This window comes from Mus caroli, chromosome 10 (genome assembly GCF_900094665.2).
Source record: "Mus caroli chromosome 10, CAROLI_EIJ_v1.1, whole genome shotgun sequence".
NCBI lineage: Eukaryota > Metazoa > Chordata > Mammalia > Rodentia > Muridae > Mus > Mus caroli.
Window position 1 is genome coordinate 115,010,796 of NC_034579.1, and position 22,922 is coordinate 115,033,717.

General features: G+C 41.0%; 1 protein-coding gene across 1 annotated transcript; it reads left to right on the forward strand.

Moving 5' to 3' along the window:
• The first annotated feature begins 4,768 nt into the window (after positions 1-4,768).
• On the forward strand, positions 4,769-9,851 carry Avpr1a (arginine vasopressin receptor 1A). The gene is made up of 2 exons (XM_021174304.2): positions 4,769-6,251; positions 8,515-9,851. The coding sequence occupies exons 1-2, from the start codon at positions 5,267-5,269 to the stop codon at positions 8,799-8,801; spliced, it is 1,272 nt and encodes a 423-aa protein (XP_021029963.1). The 5' UTR covers positions 4,769-5,266; the 3' UTR covers positions 8,802-9,851.
• The last annotated feature ends 13,071 nt before the right edge of the window (positions 9,852-22,922 follow it).

Genomic DNA, 22,922 nt, shown 5'->3' on the forward strand with positions numbered 1-22,922 from the left:
ATCCAAGTGGTTATCAGTATGCTAAGAGCCAAAGACTTTTAAGCACAACCATTTAAGTTTGTTTATATTTATAAAAAGCTTGAAATCTCAAATAGATTTTAAATACACATTGGTTTTCTAAGTGTGACATCTACTGCATGGACCACAACCAAAAGTAGTTGTCTAACACAGCCTGAATTTGATGGGTGACAGGAAATACCAGAAGTTGTGTGTGGGGAGGAGGTGTTGGATCGTAAGGAATGTGTAGGGTGCTGGGGGAAAGGCTGGATACATTCAAATACATTGCATTAAACTCTCGATTAAAATGTTATTTTTATAAAATCCTGGCTGGAGGGTTGTTTTCTTTGAGTGAGTTTTCTACAGGTTCTCTAATGGCAGGATTGGGAATGGCTATAATCCGTTATTATATAAGCAATGAAATTCCAATCTTTCATTAAGTTTCAGAGTGATTGACATTTTACCGAGCATGGGAGCTTTTGTGTGTGTGTCATGGCTCTACATTTGCACCCATGAGCCCTGTTATCACAGAAGAAAATAAATAAGTCTTTAATAATAATACTAAGTCCTGAAGCCTGTTTTCATAATCCAGTGAGTATGCTGCAAGTTAATGTTTGTTAATTAATGTAAGTTAATTAATGAATGTTTTCTTTTTTAAAAAAGTTATATCCTGATTACACTTTCCCTTCCCTCGACTCCTCCAAGGTCCTCCCCCACCCCCCCCCACCCCCCAAATCTGGATCCATCCCTTTTCTGTATCTCATTAGAAATGATCAGGCTTCTAAGAGATAACAGCCAAAATATCAAAATAAGATAGATACCACTGGGTTGGTGTTCCAATGTCTCCACTGGGAAGCCTTGCCAGCTTATAGAAGATGGCTGGTTCAGGCTCCATAGGGAAAACACGTTTTAAGGTAAAATACAATAACCAATCTGGAATTCTCCAGACAGAATGACTAGAACCAACCCACCCTTTCCAAGCATAAATGCTGGTCTTCTCCAGAGACCTGCTATAAAATGTAGGGGCTCCAGAGCAGTTCCTTGTCAATTCTTCCCTGATTTATCCAATCACCATGTATCTTAATTGGATATTCAAACAGCACTCAAAAACCAGTTTCTGGCCAGGCAGTGGTTCATGCCTTTAATCCCAGCCCTTGGGAGGCAGAGGCAGGCGGATTTCTGAGTTTGAGGCCAGCTTGGTCTACAAAGTGAGTTCCAGGACAATTAGGGCTAACACAGAGAAACCCAGTCTCAAAAACAAACAAACAAAAACCCAGTTCCTTTCGTAGCATTTGTTGGTTCATTCCATGGAGATGTGCTGGATGCTAATGCGTATGAGAGCACTGAGACATAAAAGCGAGAGCCCTAACCACCAAATGGTTCTGTCTTTGCCTCTTGATCAGTCACTTGGAACATTGTAACTTGAGAGCCCTAACCACCAAATGGTTCTGTCTTTGCCTCTTGATCAGTCACTTGGAACATTGTAACTTTGGTTACGTTGCTATACTCTGTAATGTTTCACTCATCTTTAATGTCAGACAATAATGGCTTTCTCCATCCACAGTTTATAATATTATCTCAGAAATCAAACATAGTGAATTTAGACATTTTAATTCAGGAATACGAGATTCGTGGGTGCCTCTACTACTGACTGTCAAAGAAGAAATCAGAGACAGGTAAAAATCCCACACAATCTTCTCATCTTAAAGAAGAAAAATACCATGTATATATGGTATGTTAAATAATCAATCAGAGATTTCTCATGTCTATAAGACCCAAGAACAGGCTCACAGAGCTTACAGGTGGCATTGTAACATAAGGGTTATTCTTAGGAACTGTGAAAACATCAAATCCTCTACTGAGTAAAATAATTTGGAGGTGTGTTGCTTTAATTTGGAAGAGAAGGTTCAATGAGGAGATAGCAGGTAACATATATTGACTAGGGTTACATATTTGAAAAGGAGAGATAAATATTTTGAATGCCCATGAAATCCCCAAAACTTGAACAATCACCTATTTCATTGTACTGGCTGGTTTTGTGTCAACTTGACACAAGCAGGAGTTATCACAGAGAAAAGAGCCTCCCTTGAGGAAATGCCTCCCTGAGATCCAGCTGTAAGGTATTTTCTCAGTTAGTGATTTAGGGGGTGGGGGTGCTAGCCTATTGTGGGTGGTGCCATTCCTGGGCTGGTAGTCTTGAGTTCTATAAGAAGACAAGCTGAGCAAGCCAGGGGAAGAAAGCCAGTAAGCAGCATCCCTCCATGGCCTCTGCATCAGCTCCTGCTTCCTTACCTGCTTGAGTTCCAGTCCTGACTTCCTTTGGTGATGAACAGCAATGTGGAAGTGTGAGCTGAATAAACCCTTTCCTCCCCAGCTTGCTTCTTGGTCATGATGGTTTTTGCAGGGAGAGACTAAGACAGTCATCTTCAAGGAAAATATATGAATATTTTTCAACAATATTTTAGAGATTGAAGCTTTTGCAGCTCAAAGATTAAAACAAAGTTCCAGCTAGTCAAGGAAGAACACCCTTGCTTCCATGGATTAAACATCTGGAGCTGCTGGGTAGAAAAAAAGAACAGTGGGTGAAAAGCAGCAGTGACCTGGGTGTGCACATTCTAGCCTCCACTCTTCTCTTTTGCCATCTCGCTCCCATGCCCCAAAACAGTGAGCTGAAACCCTTGTAGAGTAAGGGAGAAAAACTCTTCATACTAAAACAACAAATCCAACGAGCTAGAAGAGAAAGCACAAGATGCCTCAGAAAAGACTGCTGGGTTCTTTTCCTCTCCAAAGCCTACAATTCCTTTACCCATCTTGAAGGACTTCAGTAGTGGGGTCCAGCGAGTGATGTGTATTTTAATGGTTTTATTTTCTTTTGAATATGGAACCAGAATACAAATTGACATTGTTTTTAAAATATGTGAGGTTTAAAAAAAAAACTGATTCTAGAATTTGCAACACTTTTAAAACTAATTGCTAGGCCCTATGGCACACAGAAGAGTGTCATGTCGATGCAAACATATTTGTGTGTTTATGCACACACACACACACTCCACACATACCCACATATACACAAGTACACACACACAAATACACATACACACACAAAGACATGTATGTGTGAATATGTGTTAATATGGGTAGCTGGTAACGTTATCAGTGAATAATATGGTATCTTCCAATTGTATCTGTTGATTCAACCTAGTAAGTTTCTTTTATGAATTGGACACTTGAACATAATTTTCTCATTGTATCAAATGCTTAGCACTTGTGATTTCCTGAGAAGCCACTAACCATCTCTTTGGGATAAGGCTACCTATTCCTTCTCTCAGGAAAACCTAAAGTCCAAATGTGTCAGCCCAAGAGCTGTCAAGCTCCTGGCTCTGTCTGACCAGTGGACTGTTTTTGCAGACACTAGGGTCAGACATTATTTCTCATACAAAACACTAATAAAGAAATTTCTGTCTTCAAAAAAAATTATAAAGTTACCACTCTAAGACAGTGACTATAATCTAACTGCTTGAAGGGTTTGTTTTCTTTTTCTCAGGCACGTGGTTTGGAAACCTTTCTCTTTTGTACTTTGCCAGCCATCTTGGAAGGATGCACCGCCGAGTTTCATGTTCACAGAACCTCTCTACTGGGCCGTGGCATTGCTTGATCCTCCATTAACTCTGTAACTGAGAGTTAACACATACTTTCATTCCCAGTTTTAAGACGCATAGACAGACGCTTATGTAACCATGATGAAACTCGACTGATTCAAGTATTCCAAGTCCCTGGCTCTGAATGCATCGGCCCTGAGTTTCTAGCAAAACTAACTTTACCGAAGAAAATCTTTTGATGTTTATGATTGTACTTCACAAGAGAAAATATTTTTTCAGGATCAATTAGGTTTGTACTATTGCCACAACACACCAACGCTCTGACCGTGAAACTGAAGTTCCTGTCCCTGCATCTGTAACATGGGTTTGTGTTCCTTCTTCAGAAACAGCGCCCCCTGCTGTCCTCAGTATCATTCTCTCCCCAGAGTTAAGACAGTTGCTGGAGTCTATAGGAGTGTTTGTCTCCACAGCTGGATGCAGAAGGCCAGAGCAAATAATTAATTACCGGGGCGGGGGAGGGGGTGCGTGGGGTGAGGGAAGGAGTTCTTCTCCTCCTTCCGAGTGCCTCGTTCCCTCTCCCTATCTACAGGGGGTGGGGGAGAGAGAAGAGACGCACAGAGGGAGAGGGAAACAAGACAGATACAGAGACACAGAGTGATACAAGAGACACAGAAAGACAGACAGACAGACAGACAGACAGACAGACAAGCAGGCAGGCAGGCAGGCAGAGATGGAGATAGACTGGTAGACCAGACACTGGTCCTCAGCTCTCTCTGTCTGCCCTAAGAAATGTCAGCAGAATTTAGTCATTTAATTGGACAAGGTCTCCACCAGCCAGTGCAGCCCAGTTCTTGCCCCCTGCTGCTTTGGGAATTGGACTTTCTAGAGTAGAGTCACCAAGGTAGATTACGCTTACCCAGCAAGAGGAGTGAAGGGTACAAGTGAGTGGGCCTTTCCTGTTCGCGAATGAAGGCAGGGTGAGAGAGTCACCAGAAAAGGAGGTCACGCGATTTTTACCCTCAAAGTGCAGGGGTAAACCGGGCAGGGAATAAAATCAGCCCTAGTGGCTAGCCTAGGGATAAGCGCCAGGCAGGGAAACACAAGGCCTGGGGGCTTGGAAGGGGAGACCCCAAGTCCAGGCGCACTAAGTTCGCAGCAGCAGCAGACGCGGATCTCTAAGTACGCTTTTACTACACCTGTTGACGTGCTGCATGACTTTAAATTGGCTTATAAAGGAAGCTGGAGAAATCCCGAGGAGCCCAGAGAAGTTTGGAGCAGATCAGAAAGCGCCCGGCTCTGCAGAGGAATCTAGGAGTCTCAGCTCCACCCCTGCACCACCAAAGCGAAAAGGACAAATCACCAACGACTTGGAGGGGTTGTGGGTAGGGGACAGTCTCCAGCCACTAAGATGAGAAGGAGCGCATCCTGAGGCAGCCTAAGACTGCGTTGGGAGCAGGGAGAGTCCGCTCCCTTGCCTCGGGGCAAGCCGGAGCAGGGACACGCTCGAACATCCCATCCAAAACCACTCTGAGCGCGCGTGGGATTGCACAGCGGAGAGAGCGAGGGAAGGAAGGAAGGCGCGCAGAGCTTAAGACGCGGGTCTTCGGGTCCTCCTGGAGAAGAGGAAGCAGCCTACGAGGGACAGGGTTCCCCGGCTCTGTGCCGACAGCATGAGTTTCCCGCGAGGCTCCCACGACCTGCCCGCGGGCAACTCCAGCCCGTGGTGGCCTCTGACCACCGAGGGCGCCAACAGCAGCGGGGAAGCAGCTGGGCTCGGGGAAGGTGGCGGCCCGCCGGGGGACGTACGCAACGAGGAGCTGGCGAAGCTGGAGGTCACCGTGCTGGCGGTGATTTTCGTGGTGGCCGTGCTGGGTAATAGCAGTGTGCTGCTGGCGCTGCATCGCACGCCACGCAAAACATCCCGCATGCATCTCTTCATCCGACACCTCAGCCTGGCAGACCTGGCGGTCGCCTTCTTCCAAGTGTTACCACAGCTGTGCTGGGACATCACCTACCGCTTCCGCGGGCCGGACTGGCTGTGCCGGGTGGTGAAGCACCTGCAGGTGTTTGCCATGTTCGCATCTTCCTACATGCTGGTGGTGATGACGGCTGACCGCTACATCGCCGTGTGCCACCCGCTCAAGACCCTGCAGCAGCCCGCGCGCCGCTCGCGCCTCATGATCGCCGCCTCTTGGGGGCTGAGTTTCGTTCTGAGCATACCACAGTACTTTATCTTCTCTGTGATCGAATTCGAGGTGAACAATGGCACCAAAGCCCAAGACTGCTGGGCTACCTTCATCCCGCCCTGGGGTACCCGCGCCTACGTGACCTGGATGACCAGCGGGGTCTTCGTGGTACCCGTGATCATCTTGGGTACCTGCTATGGCTTCATCTGTTACCACATCTGGCGCAATGTCCGAGGGAAGACAGCATCTCGACAGAGCAAAGGCGGCAAGGGCTCTGGGGAAGCCGCGGGTCCCTTCCACAAGGGGCTTCTGGTCACGCCTTGTGTCAGCAGTGTGAAGAGCATTTCCCGTGCCAAGATCCGCACAGTGAAGATGACCTTTGTGATTGTAAGCGCCTACATCCTCTGCTGGACACCTTTCTTCATCGTCCAGATGTGGTCAGTCTGGGATACCAATTTCATTTGGACCGGTATGTACTGAGACTACTATGGAAGAGGTGTGTGTGTCTGTGTTTGTGGTGTGTGTGTATTTGTGTGTGTGTGGGGGGGGGGTGTTTGTGGTGTGTGTGTGTGTATGTATGTTATTTTTCATACAACCTGTTCAATAGCTAAGCTTCTACATAAGGATAGAATGAACAAAGGATAAATGAACAAAATTGCAAATTCCTGGGACCTCCATCCCGGGTACATTGGGGCCCAGGATTCAGCATCTGCAGCATGTGTGACCACCCTAAGGCCACCAGCTGTGCCTAGAGTCACTAGTTGCAAAACACTTGTGACATTTTGCCAAATTACTTAGGGTTCTTGGATATCCTGCCTTCCCGTAGAGGCTCTGGGGAATATTCTTCGTGGTTTGGCTACTTTTTGTTGGATTAAGGAAACCCTCATAATCGACAGAAAACTTCCCGTGAGATTCTTCCAAGACCAAGGTTAGAGATAGACACGCTGTTCTGAAACAAACAGAACGGATTTAAGAAGTCAGAAATTCCAAATTTGCATTTAGTTCGTACAATCCGTCTTCATTATAACGTTTTAATTTTCCCAACTGTAATAACTTTCTTTTCCTGGCATCCAAATCAGAAGTCTTGATCAGCTAAATTCACAAGTTAACAACAAAACTATTCACGCCACACAAGTCCCTCTGTAGTTAATTGTGAAAGTTCCCCATCCCAACTGGCTAGTTTTACTTCAGTTCATTCACAAAACAGAAAAATCCATTTCCCAGGAGTTTATTGTTTATTTATTTTTGATCTTGTAATATATCTTCTTTTAATTAGAAAAAAAAAAGACTTTCCAAACCAAGTATGTTACAGAAGATTTCCTGATGAAAACTCTAATCGGGATATAAATATCTGGGAGAAGCTATACCTTTCTGTAATTTTAAGATTGGGGTTTGGAATATATACAATGCATTTAAATATATTATTTTGAGTGTTCATAGATTTCGTTTAAGCCAATACTTTTAAAGGCTGCATTGCTCATAGTGGTAAATAAATGTAAAGTCCTTTTGGTCAATGCCAATCACATTTTAAAATTCTGTCTATTGCTTTATTGTGATTTAGACACAGTTTAGTAGAATTTTGCCTTGTACTACACATGTTGAAGATGCCTGTTATTTTTAATATTGTGCGTGGCTTATGGTCACCTAGCACAGAGCAATGAATGGCTTGCACCAGTGACTCTCAACCTTCCCAGTCCGGCTACACTCAACACAGTTCCTCGTGCTGTGATGACCCCCAATCATGAAATTGGCTTTGTCACTACTTCGTAACTGTAACTTTGCTAAGGCTTCCAATCGTGAGTATCTGATATGCAGCCGGTCTCAGGTGACAAGGCTGTTCATGGTGACCCACGGGTTGAGAACCACTGGTCTACAGTTTCTTTTGCATGACAAAAGTGCGGTGTTAGAAGTCATATACCAATCAGAAGACAGTTGATGTTTGATGGTTCTTCTTATTTTTTAATAACAGTTCAAATAGTTTCACCATGAAAACTTTGATAGCCATGTAGCTTACTAGGGGTCATTCACTGAATAGTTCAAAATCCTGTTGGACTCCCTAACTCAGCTACTTTGGATTTTTTTTTTTTTTTGGTCTGTTTTAATTTTTGTTTTGTTCCTGTTGTTTGAAATGGGGCCATATACAACCCAGATGTTTTTCTTATTATAATTTAATTGCTTGAAGTACAATCAAGGACAGTCTTTTAAAATCAAACCAAATGTCTAATGATTCACAAAAATTCAACTGAAGCTGGGATTCTATTTTAAATACCCTCTTCCATAGGGTTTTCATTGATATCTGCTGAACAGCCCATATGGCATTGCCCAAGTTATTAGGATGAATACAATTTAGTTTATGTGATTATAAACACTTCAAATGTCCAGTCTGTTAATACGTCCTTGTGAATACCTTCACAAAGGCTCCTGCCACTGTATAGTATATAGTTTTAAAATAAGTTATTCAGTATCTTCATCTTCTTAGACTTTATATCCATTGTATTTATTGAAGAGTTCTAACAGTGACTGGTTAAACTATTTGAACTAATCTTAAGACATTTTCTTTTACAACCCGTCTCCAAAAAGTACTCATTTCCCTGAAACACCATTTCCCTAACAAATAAAATGTCCATTTTTATCACTAATATGGAGCTTTTTGACTTGTTAGTCGGTAGGGCATAGTGTTCGGGGTCTCCCTCTGGCTGTTGATATGATCTCTCTCCTCGTTTCCCACACAGATTCCGAAAACCCTTCCACCACAATCACAGCGTTACTGGCTTCCTTGAACAGCTGCTGCAACCCGTGGATATACATGTTTTTTAGTGGTCATCTCCTACAAGACTGTGTCCAGAGCTTCCCATGCTGCCAAAGCATAGCACAGAAATTCACCAAGGATGACTCGGATAGCATGAGCCGGAGACAGACATCTTATTCTAACAACCGAAGCCCGACAAACAGCACTGGGACATGGAAGGACTCACCTAAATCTTCCAAGTCCATCAGATTCATCCCTGTCTCTACTTGAGCCGCATATCCATGCAGCCAGACTCTTGGAAGGGACTTGTGTGTCCAGCTAGATAGCTTAAGAGTAAATATGTTTATGTGAGATAGACATAAATCAACTCAGTGTATACATTGTTTCTACAACTTGGTGTATACATTGTTTCTAGCTGTGTTTTTCCCATTGCTGTGACAAAAACCTGAATTCTTTTGCATAGAATATTAATGAAAATGTACCATATGGGAAATGTATAGGCCTGGTTCTTAAGCATACTGACTTTATATTTTGTGGTTGATTTTTTTATTGTATTTTTATGTCTAATGTAAGTGAGGCTTTGATTGGTTTAAGTCATGTGATAAGCACTGTTGTTTCTAAACAAAGTGAACTCGTTCATGATTGAAAAACCAGTGTTGCTGTCAATGTGTATGTCGTAAAATGTCAGCAAGAGGTAGAGGGGAGTTGGGTTGAGGGTGGAAAGGAGGTAGCTTGGTACCTGGCTGCCCTTCCTTCAGAGTCCTGGTACTCTATTAGCACTGAAAATCATGCTCACCAACAGACAGAAGGTTTGAGAATGTTTTAGGACAATAATTTGTATGGGTGGGGGAGTGCCACACTTTATAGAGGCATAAGAGAAAAGATTTCTACAGACATTCTTTGGGATATTTTAAACATCCATGAACCAGCACCATAAGGTAGTCTGTGCTACACCAGATGTTAACACTTAGTACCTATTTGGTGAATCCAGATTCAGAGATTCTAAGTCCCCTAGATAACTCCACTCATAAGATACTCAAAACATGTTGATTTAAATCAGTTTATTTATTTCTTCACATTTCCCATCCACACAGCAGGTCCAGTACACAGAGGGTGAAGACATGTGGAGAAACGGGAGACAGACAAAAGAGAGGGGGTCTGAGCCTTGTGTCTGTTCCTTCATGAATGTATGATTTTCAGAAAGATACTTAAAAATATTTAAAGCCTTGGTTTCTTGGCTGTACAATGGGCTTGGTAACACTCACCTCACAGAGTTGTTGTGAAGATTAAATAATGTTAAATGTGTGAAGAGTTATTTTTTAAAAAATTTAAAGTGCTATCCATGGTCCAGCAAGTTGATTTTTACTGTTCTCTTGGGATCTTCAGAACTACAGTTTTGTTTTGTTTTGTTTTGTTTTGTTTTGTTTTCAGTTTATTTTTTGTGAACTAACATTTGTTGCTTCATGTCTGGGACCCGAAATCCTAGCATTTAAATATAGATCTGCTGATTCACACTATAGAGCCTTGCCAGCCACTACTGAGCCTGCCTTGCCTATGCCACCGCAGTCTGCCAGCACATAGCTAGAACTCACTTTCAGTGCAGATCATCACATTCTTTCCTTGCTAATTGAAGATAAATGACAACACCTCTTGGCTGTGGACTTTGCATTTTTTATCAGTGAGCCCCTGCTCTCTGGCTAGCTCTTCAAGATCAAGTAATGGTTGGATGATGAATCAGAACTTTTATCAATTCTCGAGTAAGTAATAGCTGCTTTTAATAGTATTGCCGGGTTTCTTTTTTTTTAACCCTATAGATAAGAGGCCTTAAGCTGGATGGCACCCGGTAACCCGGAATCACAAGCTCAGCTCTTCTTCATTCTACTGCATTTCCCAGTTCTCAGCCCTCAGAGTCTCTGGGTTGATAGGTCAAAAACTGTTTCCAAACATTTGGGAGAGATTGTTCCCTTAGGTTTTAGAATTCTTCTTCCTAAAATAACAAATGGGTCTGTGATGTGGTAAAGCCCTTGCCTTTCAATCTATCTCCAGCATCAGAAAAATAACCATACCAAGTAAAATTCACACACACACACACACACACAAACACATACACACACACAGACATGATACATATGTGTGCATGTGTGTGTGTATGCATGAGTGCATGTGTGTGTGTGTGTGTGTGCGCGCGCGCGTGAGTGTTTGTTAAAAGTCACAGTTCAACATGAGCCATCAACCCCAGTCCTCAAATCTTTATTGTTTGAGTTACAGTGGCACAGCCATAGCCTGTGTTAGATGGTCTGTCTATTTGACAATGTCTCTCTGGTTATTAAAAATCTAAACCTTTTGGGATAGTATAAACAAGAGCCTTTTCTAAATCCATTTCCAAAACCTTAGCATGTTGGCAGAGTTTCTGTTTCCAAACAGCAGCGAGTGCCTCCAGGTTAAACATTACACCTGACCCTTCACTGAGAGCATCTCTAGTATGACATGGACCAACTGGCCAGGGTTTCTCCCCCACCCCCACCCCCACCCCTTTATTTTTTCTTTTCTTTCTTTTTTTTTGTGGTGAAAAGGTATTACATTATGATACAGAAATCTGGCTTTGTAAAAAATAGTTCTCATTGTATATGGACATTTTGACAAGGTATTATCTTCTCCTTTCAAACGTGCCAAGAGATTAAGGAGTGATCTGGGGGCCTGAGAAGCAGCAGGTGCTGGTTCTGCAGGAAGCAAGTTCTAGGCTTACTCTCTGAGGTTTAGGTGAAAAAAAAAAAGTCTACCTAATGCTACACCTTCCTGATGTGGGGGACCCAGAGTCAGTGTTCATATAGCCCCAAGTAATGCTCTGTGATGGAAGAAGCCCCATCTTTCTATCCTAGCTCAGAAGAAAGGAGCTGCAGGCTTGAACGAGGAAGTATTGTGGGACAGGAAGCTTTCCTTTCCCTGAGCTAAGAAAAAATCTGAAGTACTGTCATATGCTCAATGACGTCTACAGTCACGCAGAAGTGTGTCACTTCATGTTATTTGGTAGGTTACCTGAGGGAGGGTCCTACAAGCAGTAATGTGCCTATGTGGATATTAGGAATCTGCTTAATAATAAAGGCCCACTAGTAGGAGAAATGTGGCTTAATGGACAGTTGTGAAATATCAACAAACAATAACAAATATGTATTTTGAAGTACATATTCAATACCAAATGGATTAGAACCAGAGCGGGAATCATTAAAGTATAAAACTACTTGGTCTTTTCTTTTAGAGCATCTTCAAAACATAGCTGCAAAGGAAATTGGCGAACTGTATATTCTACCTAAATACACAGTTGTGTTCTTCAGGAACAAAGACGTAGCACGCTTGTGACTAAGAAAGGTGTGATTGAGACAGAGAAAGGTGGCATGGCTGAGGAAGGGTGTGATTTCAGAAGAGAAATAAATCAAGTGGTTTTTAACAATTTGCTGGTCTGTATGAAGTTTATTACAGTTTCTAGAGTGCATGAACACTTAGGATTAAAAATCAGAGCTTATATCTGTTATTGATTAAATAAAGCAATATGATTAGCTTCAAGTTTCATTCTCCTCAAGCTGTAAAACTTAATAGTTTTAAATTCATTTCAACACTGAGTTGAAACTAACTTTAAACACGTGGCTCCACCTAAGACACAATTAGGTGTTCTGTAGGGAGAAATTGGATCTAATCTTTTACCCCCAAGATCAGAGACTAGGCTCTTATAAACTTGTATAAATGGAACCTTTGTCATTATTATACTGAAGGCAGCAGTTCCGTTAGAGAAAACCAGGGAAGGATAGACACCCATGATGCCCCACCTTGAAGAATCCAATCAGCCAAGGTATCTGGGCCCCACCCCTGACGCTGCCTCTGACCCCGCCCCGTCAAGTTCCCGCCCCCGCATGTGGACTTTCAATGCCAGTCAGTCCAATGGTTGAGATTAGGAACACAGAACAATCAATATTAGCGGGCGATCCTTGTTTAGAATTTGAGCTCAGACAGTTTGGGTCAATATTTAAAGATGATTCAGATGACAGTTGTTTTTAAAGGCGGCTTCAATGGACTGACCGGTAAGTGATACAGCTCCATGTGAACAGTCACCAGTAGATCTTTCTCTAACAACCTCTGCTTCTGCTTCATTATCATGAATCACAATAGACACAGAAGTGACCCCTGTTAGCATAAAACCTGTGTTTGTGTTTGCTGAGAATCAAACACAGGGCTCGCCTCACACATTTAAGACAAGTACTTCACCACTCAATTCGATTGCCAGCCCTTTCTTTTCATAATCAATACATGTGAAGATATTATAATGTACACATTTTATATTGTTTATTACTTAAATGAAATAGAAGCAGAGGTTTATGCAACGAATTAAATATTTTTTGTATTTTCTGATCAAAATGGCAAATACAGAAAAATTAAGTATAAAATCTGACATCAGAATTATGAGTAATCTGGAAGAACTAATGTTTCTGTGCACAAAAATAATTGTATTTATATCACAAGATTTCCAAATTAAAAATATTGTTAATTGACACTTTAAGTCAGCACTATAAAATGTTATTATGAACTATTATCAAATATTTAGGATTTTAATTTTGGAATTGTATTTCAAATATATTATGTACTTCAACTTTTTATTCTGCGTAAAAAAATTTCAGCCTATTCTTCCTGGTTTAATAAATATATTGAGATTATATTTAATAATTATTATTTTATAGAAAAAAGGCTTGTGGTATTATATGATATATTATATAATATATATATTATCATATATTACATATAAATATATAGTAATATAACAATTATATATAATTATATCATATATAATAGTATGATATAACTATAAGTATTATTTATATATTATATGGCATATATTTTATATTATATAAAGTTTATATATGAATATATTATATAATATATAAGTATATAGTATATTAGTATATAATAGTAGTATATGTAGAATATAATGTAATATAATAGTACATATTATATATTACTATATTGAAATACCTCAATTTTACTCTGTACTGGCATTTCTAGGAATGAAAACAAGCTGCAGGTTTGCTTGCTGTAATCCCCTTACAATTCAGTGTCACAATGAAATATATATCAGGTTCGCTGTGCTGATTTAGAAAGCCAAGGATCTACCTTATAGCTGGCTAATGGGTTGGGAATGGAGCTAATCAGAATACTTGCCTTGCATGTCTCTGCCACCAGGAAAAACTTATCCATAATGTGCTGTTATGGAAAGATCTATATTTGAGTACAAAATGTTTACACTACTTGACCATGGTAAGAGTAAGTTAAACTTTGTAAGTACATTTTCACTAAATTATAGTCAAGAAAATAAATCAATGCTATATTAAGGTGCCCAAAATAACTAGAGGTAGCCAAAGTCGCATGTATCATCTGGCACTAAAATGTCATCTATGCTCATTGAGTTCTATAAATAATCCGATTGGCTTTGGGGCCCTAGAGATCAAAAATATTCCCGTTTCACAGTCTTTCCAGCTATAATTCTATCCCTAGGGGCCAAAAGGTTAAAAACACATTAACTGCCAACCTATGCTGTCTAACAGTTTCTTTTTTTTTATTTGTTTATAAATCGAATCTTAGCATAGACTAAAAGCTAATTTTGGGTTTGGCTTAAAGTCTAGAAATAGTAAGTGCTCAGAAAAGAAGAAAAAAATTTAAATCTTTATTTAAAATACTACTGATGAGTTAAATTCTTAGTGCAAAATAGAACAATAAGTACGTAGCACACCAAAGACTCAGAGTAAAACACCTCAGTTGTGTTTGGTCTGTGCTCTGTCTTTAACCCTTCTTGGTCTCCAGGTGTGTGTTTCTTCTGTCTGTTCTCTGTTTCCTCTTTACAGGCTGTTCTAGCTTGCTTTCTGTTGCTGTGATAAACCAATTTAGGAGAGGAGAGGGTATAGCTCACAACTCCCAGCTTACAGAGCATCACGGCCACTAAGGAAAGTTGAGGCCGCGACTAGGGGCAGGAATTAAAGAAGATACTGTGGATGGATTATGCTTACTGGCTGACTCTTCAAGACTTGCTCAGCCTGCTTTTTTATACAAACCTGGACCACCAGTCTAGAAGTGATACCAACAGCCCAGAGGTGAGACCACCCGCCGTAGGCTGAGCCCTCCCCATCAGTTATTAATCAAGAACATGCCTTATAGATTTGCCCAGGCCAATCTGATGCAGGCATATTCTCAACTGAGGTTCCTCTTCCCAGATGACTCCAGCTTGCATAGATCTGATAGAAAACCAACCAGCATGTGTACTGACTCTGACAGGTACAAAAATGTTTGGCTCTGTTGGTTGTTGGCCTGTTTCCTCTAAGACTTTTCTGCCATGCTTGTCTTAAAAATAAAAACAGTATCATTTATATCGTAACAGTTTCATGCCTGTCTAGAAAAAGGAGGCAACTACTGAAATTAAAGTAGATAATATGCATGTGTTCCCGGTGTGTGTGTTTGTGTGTGTGTGTGTGTGTGTGTGAGAGAGAGAGAGAGAGAGAGAGACAGAGACAGAGAGACAGAGAGACAGAGAGACAGAGAGACAGAGAGACAGAGACAGAGAGAGACAGAGAAAGAGACAGAGAGAGAGATGAGAGAGAGTGTTTATGTGAGCTTGTGTGAGTGTGTGTGAGTGTAAGTAAAAATATGCATGTGTACCTGGTGTGTATATGTGTGTATATGAGTATGTGTGTGAGTGTGTGTGTGTGTGTGTGTGTGAGTATGTGTGTTAGTGTGAGTGAATGTATGAGTGAGTGTATGCCTGTGTTTGTATGTGTGTATGTGTAAGAGAGGCAGATACAGAGAGACAGAGAGGGGAGAGGGGGCAGGGGAGGGGGAAGAGGGAAAGAGAAGAGAGCAGAAGTCATTGTCAGGTGTCTTCTTTTCTCACTCTTCAGCATATGATTCAAGACAGGGCTTCTCACTAAACCTGGGGATCATCAATTCAGCTAGACAAGCTGGCTATCAAGCAACCAGGATCTTCTTGTCTGCTTTCTCAACCATCCCTATATCCTAGCTCTGATATCACAGACACTGCCCCCTCTCCTAGCTCTGATATCACAGACACTGCCCCCTCTCCAAGATATGGTATCACAGACACTGCCCCCTCTCTCAGCTCTGGTATTACAGACACATACCACTGTGACTCTCACATGTGGCCAGTGCTTGTGGACTCAGAGCCACAGGGTATGCAGCAAGCACTTTACCCACTGAGCCATCTACCCAGACTCAGAATTCAGCTCTAACAGCCCTACTCTTTCAATGGATGTTATTTCTATTAGATAAGAAACTCCAAGATCTTTGGACAACAAAATAATATGATTTAATCTTTATTGGCATAAGAAACTATTGCCTTAACTGGTAAACGTGTCTGTAGAATATAAGTGTGACCAACTTTGTAGAATGATTACTGTGAAAAAATTAAAAGGACCCTGTTATTAGGTTTTATAAACAGTAATGCTTTTAGTCTCACTTGGATGTTGTTTTCCTTCTTTATTCAGTAGAAAAAAACCTGTCTCCAAACACCATTCACTGTAGCACCATTAAGTATGGAATGTTTCTTGTTTCTACCTATGCCCAAGCATGGCTTTCTCATTGAAGGAACTTGTATTGAGCAGAGTTGGAAACAGGGTCCAGAAGCTAAATATACATCTTCCTGTTAGACTAATTCCTCAATCTGTGAAAATCTTTCTTTTTCTCAGAAAATGGCAGGCAACATCAGTGAGTCATAGTTTTATACTGGCCCATTAAGTCCTGTAATGTAGCATTTTTAATAGCATCTGCATTTTTAGTAGATTCTGTTTCCAGGCTGGCTTCCCCTGGCTAGCACATGGATAGCAATTCCTTCCACTGTAACCTTCTGACTCTCCTCACACACTCCATCAGCCGACCTGTCTCAATATGCTAATGTCCAGAGCAGTCCAGAATAAAATGTACAATCCTGTGGATCCTCTCTCAGAAAGACCTGTAATGGAAATGAAGTTCTGAGTTTGCACACACATCCTATCTGCCCACCCCATCCTCTCCCAGCTGTGTTTGAAATGGCAAGGCTCTGAATCCATTGATCACACTTTGAATAGAGAGGTTCAGAGGTGCTGGAGGTTTTGGTCTTGTTGCTGTTGATTCTTCTAAGCAGTAATGATAAAAACTAAACACTTTCAAAATTCTGTCCCAGATCCGACTCGTGCTTGGCACAGTAAGCCAAGCTCTGTCTGTTTGCCCAGAACATGACCCCTAAGGATGCTTACTTTGCTGCTTATAAGATATGGTCTCCCATATATCCACTTACAGCAAGAGCATAGAATGCAGAAGAAGAGAATGGGCCTGAGCTCGAGATATATATCAACAATTAATGAAAAAGGAGGCCATGGGGAAAGGGAAATGAGAAATGACGTAGTTATATCATAATGTCAAAAATAGGAAGAAGAAATTGCTTCATGCACATAGCATAAAGTTTGATCTTTTAAAGTCTCACCTCTTTAGTGAAACAATCTCAGTCTTTCAACTTGTATGCATAATCCACTTACGTTTAGTGTAGCTATTAGCATTTGGGGGTCTAAATATCCCTCTTCTATTTCTTTTATATATATGCCACTTGCTTTTATAGTTTGCTTTCATCTGTTCCTTCTTTCCCTCCAGTTGAGTATTATAGATATTTGATTGTTTTCCTCCACTATTGAGTTCCTCTGTATCCGTCCATGTCAGTTGTATGCCCTGCGTTTGACGTTGTATGTCTTTACCTGATAGTAGTCTACTTTCAAAGAGTAACCCCTCACAATAGGCTTTACTCCCCTTGAGTTCTGCATCTTGTATCACAAATAGTTCTTCTATGTGTTCTGTGTCTCAGATGGCTTCCTGCTCCCTGGGATGCTCTTTTGAGACAGCTCATTGCTCTTTAGCTCAGACTGTCATGATCTTCTGATTCTCCCAACTGCTTCTGGAGTAGCAAGAAAACAACACACACCAGTTCTCCTACCAGTCAACTACCCTTTAAGACACCAACTGTCCCGCTCCTGAGAAGAAGCCTGAAGGAGTCAAAGTTATCATACAATAGACATATGCACATACCCATTTATTACGGCCCTTGGAATCAGCCTAGGTTCCCCTCAGTGAATGCAAAAAGAAAACGTGATAGATACACAGTGGAGTATTTTTCAGCCGTAAAGAATGAAGCAATGTTATTTGCAGGAAAATGGATGGATCTGGAGGTCACTGTGCATAGTAGCTACTTTCCTTATTACTGTGGCCAAATGCCAGAGAAGGAGCAACTCAGGGGTGAAAGGGTTGATTTTACCTTACAGTTCAAAGGCACAACGTGTCACAGAAGAGAACCAGGGTGGGAGGAGCTTAAAGTGATTAGTTATATTCTGTCTGCAGTCAGGAAGCAAACATTGCTTGGGGCTGGCTTTATAACCTCAGAGTCCAAACAAGTGACTCACTTTTTCCAGTGAGGCTCCACCTCCTAACGATCCTACAATCGTCATAAATAACATGACCAACCAGTAAACAAATGTTCGAGAACATGAGCGTATTAGGGACATGTCACATGCAAACTATAACATTATGTTAGATGATAAACTGGACTCAGAAAGAGAAAGAACGCAGGCTTCCCTCATGTGTAAAATCTAGGTTTGGAAAGAGATGTGAACTCTGTGGGAGGTAAAGGGGTGAGGGAGATAGGATTGACAGAGGTGATGGGGGCAAATATGATCAAAGCACTTTTCGGATACAAAGTACCACTGTAGGTGTATGAGTGAAATGTGTCAATAAAACTTTAAAAATGGACAAATGTATTTTGAAGTTATACACATACCACTTTTCAGTGTCCTTTGTTCTACTATAGAACTTCAATTATTCATCTGGAATTATTTTTCTCTGCTTAGGGACTTCATTTCATTTCACATTTTTTTAAACAAATGATTTCTTCTTTCTTTAAAACAAATATGTGCATTAGTGTTTTTCTTGCATGTGTGTCTGTGTTAGGCTGTTGGAACCTCTGGAACTAAAGTTACAGGCAGTTGTGAGCTACAGTAGATGTGCTGGGATTTGAACCCATGTCCTCTGGAAGAATAGCCAGTGCTTTTAACCCACCATTTCACATTCTTAAAGCATGTGTCTATAGAACTCGGATATTCTCTCTCTCTCTCTCTCTCTCTCTCTCTCTCTCTCTCTCTCTCTCTCTCTCTCTCTCTTTCTCTCTCTCCTTTTGCTTGCCTGGAAAAGTTTTGTAAGATAAAGTGTCAAAGTCTAAATTAGCAGTCTTTGCTTATGGAGTTCTATGATGCTGAACCATTCTTGCTTCCATTGCTCTCAGTGTCTGTGTGTGATTACTTCTGCCTTCCTTCATTGTGAGACATTCTTTGGCCCTTTTTTTTTATGGTGTGTAGTAATATTATCAAGACATGCTTTGGTGTGCTCTTCTGCTTGTTTTTGTTGTGGCTGAAGATGCCTCTTGAATCTGTGAGTTGATAAATTTTATCACTTTTGCTCAAGTATTCTTTCTTTTTCCACTCTTGATGGGACCCTAGAACTTTGGGTATTACCCCATGGACCACATTTTAGTTTCTTCATATTTTGGCAGTTTCTCTTTTGTTCTTGCATTTACATTGATTCTATTTCTGCCTTCAGGGTCACCATTCATTACTTTTGCAGGTCTAATCTTTTGATTCCACCCACTTATGGATGAAAGTGTACATTATTCATCTATGAAATGTTCCTGTAGTTATTTTCTCTTGTTTGCTTTCCATTTCTTGCCTTTATTACACTCATATTTTCCTTTGAGTATTGGGACACACCCATTCTCGCTTTTGTAAATTGATTAGCTAACTAATTAATTTTGTGTGTGTGTGAGCATTTTGCCTGCCTGTCATGAGCAGAGTGCCCACAGAGGACAGAAGAGAGCATCGAATCCCCTGGGTCTGGGGTTACAATTGTGGAACCAAACCTCTGCTGAGCAGCCAGCCATCTCTCCATGCCCCTATTGCTGCTTTTTATAAATGTTTATCAGTTCTTTGATAATCATGCCTGATGTTTAGATCGTATTTACCCAGTTCCTCAGATCTGCCCGCACTCCTCTAGAGTGTCCCATTTTGTTGTGTTGTGTTAACCAATCAAGCCTGATTTGTGCTGCCCATGTGTTCTTCTTTAAAGCCTGCTGTCATTTTATTGCCACTCCTGTACTAGGTTAGTGCCTGTACTAGGTTAGTGCCTGTACTAGGTTAGTGCCTGTACTAGGTTAGTGCCTGTACTAGGTTAGTGCCCGTACTAGGTTAGTGCCTGTACTAGGTTAGTTCCTGTAATAGATTAGTGCCTGTACTAGGTTAGTTCCTATTGGCTGACCCTTGTCTAGACTATGGTCTGTATTTTATTGGAATGTCTTACAACCATCTTGATCCGTGAGATGCTGTGAATGTTGTGAATTATCATCCTTGAGTGTCTAAGAGGAATATCCTAAACAGAGGAGGTGTGACTCCTGTCAGGGTGTAACCCAAGCCACACTATCGGCAAGGAAGAGTTAAATTCGTGCTTTGACCTGGGGCAGGACAGACCAATGGGCAAGGAGTCAGAACTGGTAATATGAGGTCAAGGACAAGGGTTTGATGTTCGTTTGATCTCCAGAAATTAAAGGAACTCTACAAAAGTATATTTAGATACTAGTTTCAAGGGAAAAATATGCTTTCCAAATAAAGCTCTAAAGAGTTTAGATTGTTTGCTATGCCCAGAGGTTATAGTTGTTGTACTCAAGTACAGCAAATGTTATCCTCCGAATTTGAACTTTTCATTATTAATTCTTTCACATGTGACATGTTTAGGAAATTTAAGTCTTTAAAATTATTTCCTAATGTGCAGTCATGTTGAGGACCTGTCTGAAGGGAAAAGGCTATTTGGCTGGTATATCTGTTTTGAACAAAGGAATTAAAATCTTAGTTTTAGACAAGGCCTGACTCATGTGTCTTTTGTTCTATGAATCCTATTGAAACTATTTTTAATGAGAAGCTATCACTAAGAGCTTCATAACCCACCAAATTTATGAGTGTGAGAAGCAAGCAAATGTACACGAAAAAGATAAATTTGATTTTAGATATGAATTTGAACAGGATGTTTGAAGTCTTTTAACTCTTACAATTTGAAGAAAAACTAAGAACAAGAGAAAAAACTGCCCTATGTAGTGTGTGTGTGTGTGTGTGTGTGTGTGTGTGTGTGTAGGGGGACAGGGAGGGGACTCATGCCACAGAGCAAGTATGAATGTCAAAGGATGCTTTCCAGGACTTGGGTTTCTCCTTCTACTCTGTGGGAGCCAGGGATTGAACTCGAGTTCTCAGCCTTTGTGGCAAATACCTTATGCCTCCTTACCAGCCCAAGAGAGAGGATTTCATATGCATCTAAAATGAAAACTTATGTTTTCTATTTGGAAAACAATGGTATCTCCATATTCTCATAGGCTTTTTACTACACAACCAGATGAGGTCATGGGGAGGGGGGGGTGGCTGGTGTTTCAAATATGCCCAAGGGCCAATTGAATCTTATTAGATGTCTTTGTCAGCTGAAGATCCCATGTGGAGAGAGAGAGAGAGAGAGAGAGAGAGAGAGAGAGAGAGAGAGAGAGGTGTTTTCACCTGCCCTCTCTTGTCCTCTGCAATCTAAGCAAAGCAGAAAGAGACATTTTACAAATCTAGATCTTTGCGTTTGGAGGAGGCTTGAATTTGATTGGATCGATGGGGTGTACTGTATACAATGTTACCTTTCTGCTTTTTTATTTATAATTTTTGCCCCACCTCTGTCTCTCCAGAGTCTATTTCAGGACCATATAGGGACATTTCAGGCATCAAATTAATTGCTGATAATAAGATGTTTGTGTGTGCTTTATCTTTCTGGGGATTTTTGTAGGTTGCTAAACGAAAATGTAAAGCCTTCGCTGTCACATCTATTCCTCTGTTGTCACATCTATTCCTCTTTTACTTGTGACCTCTCCCATTCAGATTTCCTTCACTCCAAAACTTTTAAGGGCTCAACTTTATCTTCTTCACCTCTTCACCTTTCAGTCTCTGGAGTTTAATATGGGAACACAGAATGAACTGAGACACCGAGTTCTTGTTATAACCCTGCCTTATGACCTTATGGCATATATCATGTGAGCACTCTTCTCTGCATTAATGTCTCTTCTTTACAATATGCATTTTATCTACACTATTCTTAGCCATTAAATACAATAAGACCAGATACCCTGAATCTAATAGAAGAGAAAGTGGGGAAGAGCCTTGAACACATCGGCACAGGAGGAAATTTCCTGAACAGAACACCAATGGCTCAGGCTCTAAGATCAACAGTCTCAACAAATGGGACCTCATAAAATTGCAAAACTTCTGTAAGGCAAAGAACACCGTCAATAGATCAAAATGGCAACCTACATATTGGGAAAAAATCTTTACCAACCCTACATCCAATAGAGAGCTAATATCCAAAATATACAAAGTACTCAAGAAATTAGACTCCAGAGAATCAAATAACCCTATTAAAAATGGGGTACAGAGCTAAACAAAGAATTCTTAACTGAGGAATCTTGAATGCTGAGAAGCACTTAATGAAATGTTCAACAACCTTAGGCATCAGGGAAATGGAAATCAAAATGACCCAGAGATTCTACCTCACACCAAGCAGAATGGCTAAGATCAAAAATGCAGGTGATAGCAGATACAGTCAAGGATGTGGAGAAAGAGGGACACTCCTCCATTACTGGTGGGACTGCAAGCTAGTAAAACCATCTTGGAAATCAATCTGGTGGTTTCTCAGAAGATTAGAACTAGTTCTTCCTGAAGACCCAGCTACACCACTCCTGGGCGTGTACACAAAAGATGCTCCAACATATAACAAAGACACATGCTCAACCATGTTCATAGCACCTTTATTTATAATATCCAGAAGCTGCAAAGAACCCAGATGTTCTTCAACAGAGGAATGGATCCAGAAAATGTGGTCCATTTACACAAGAGAGTACTATTCAGCTATTAAAAACGAATTCATGAAATTCTTAGGCAAATGAATGGAACTAGAAAATATTATCCTGAGTGAAGTATCCCTGACACAAAAGAACATACATGTTATGTATTCACTGATGAGTGGATATTAGCCCCAAAGCATGGGATACCCACTATACAACCTACAAACCATATGGAGCTTAAGAAGGAAGACTAAAGTATGGATGAGTCAATTCTACATAGAGGAGAAAACAAAATAATCACAGGTGATAGAGGGAGGGAGGGACCTGAGAGGGAGAGTGAATGGGGAGGAAAAAAGAGGGGCAGGATCAGGTATTGGAAGGGACAGGAGAGAAGTACAGAGGGTCAGGATATTGAAGAG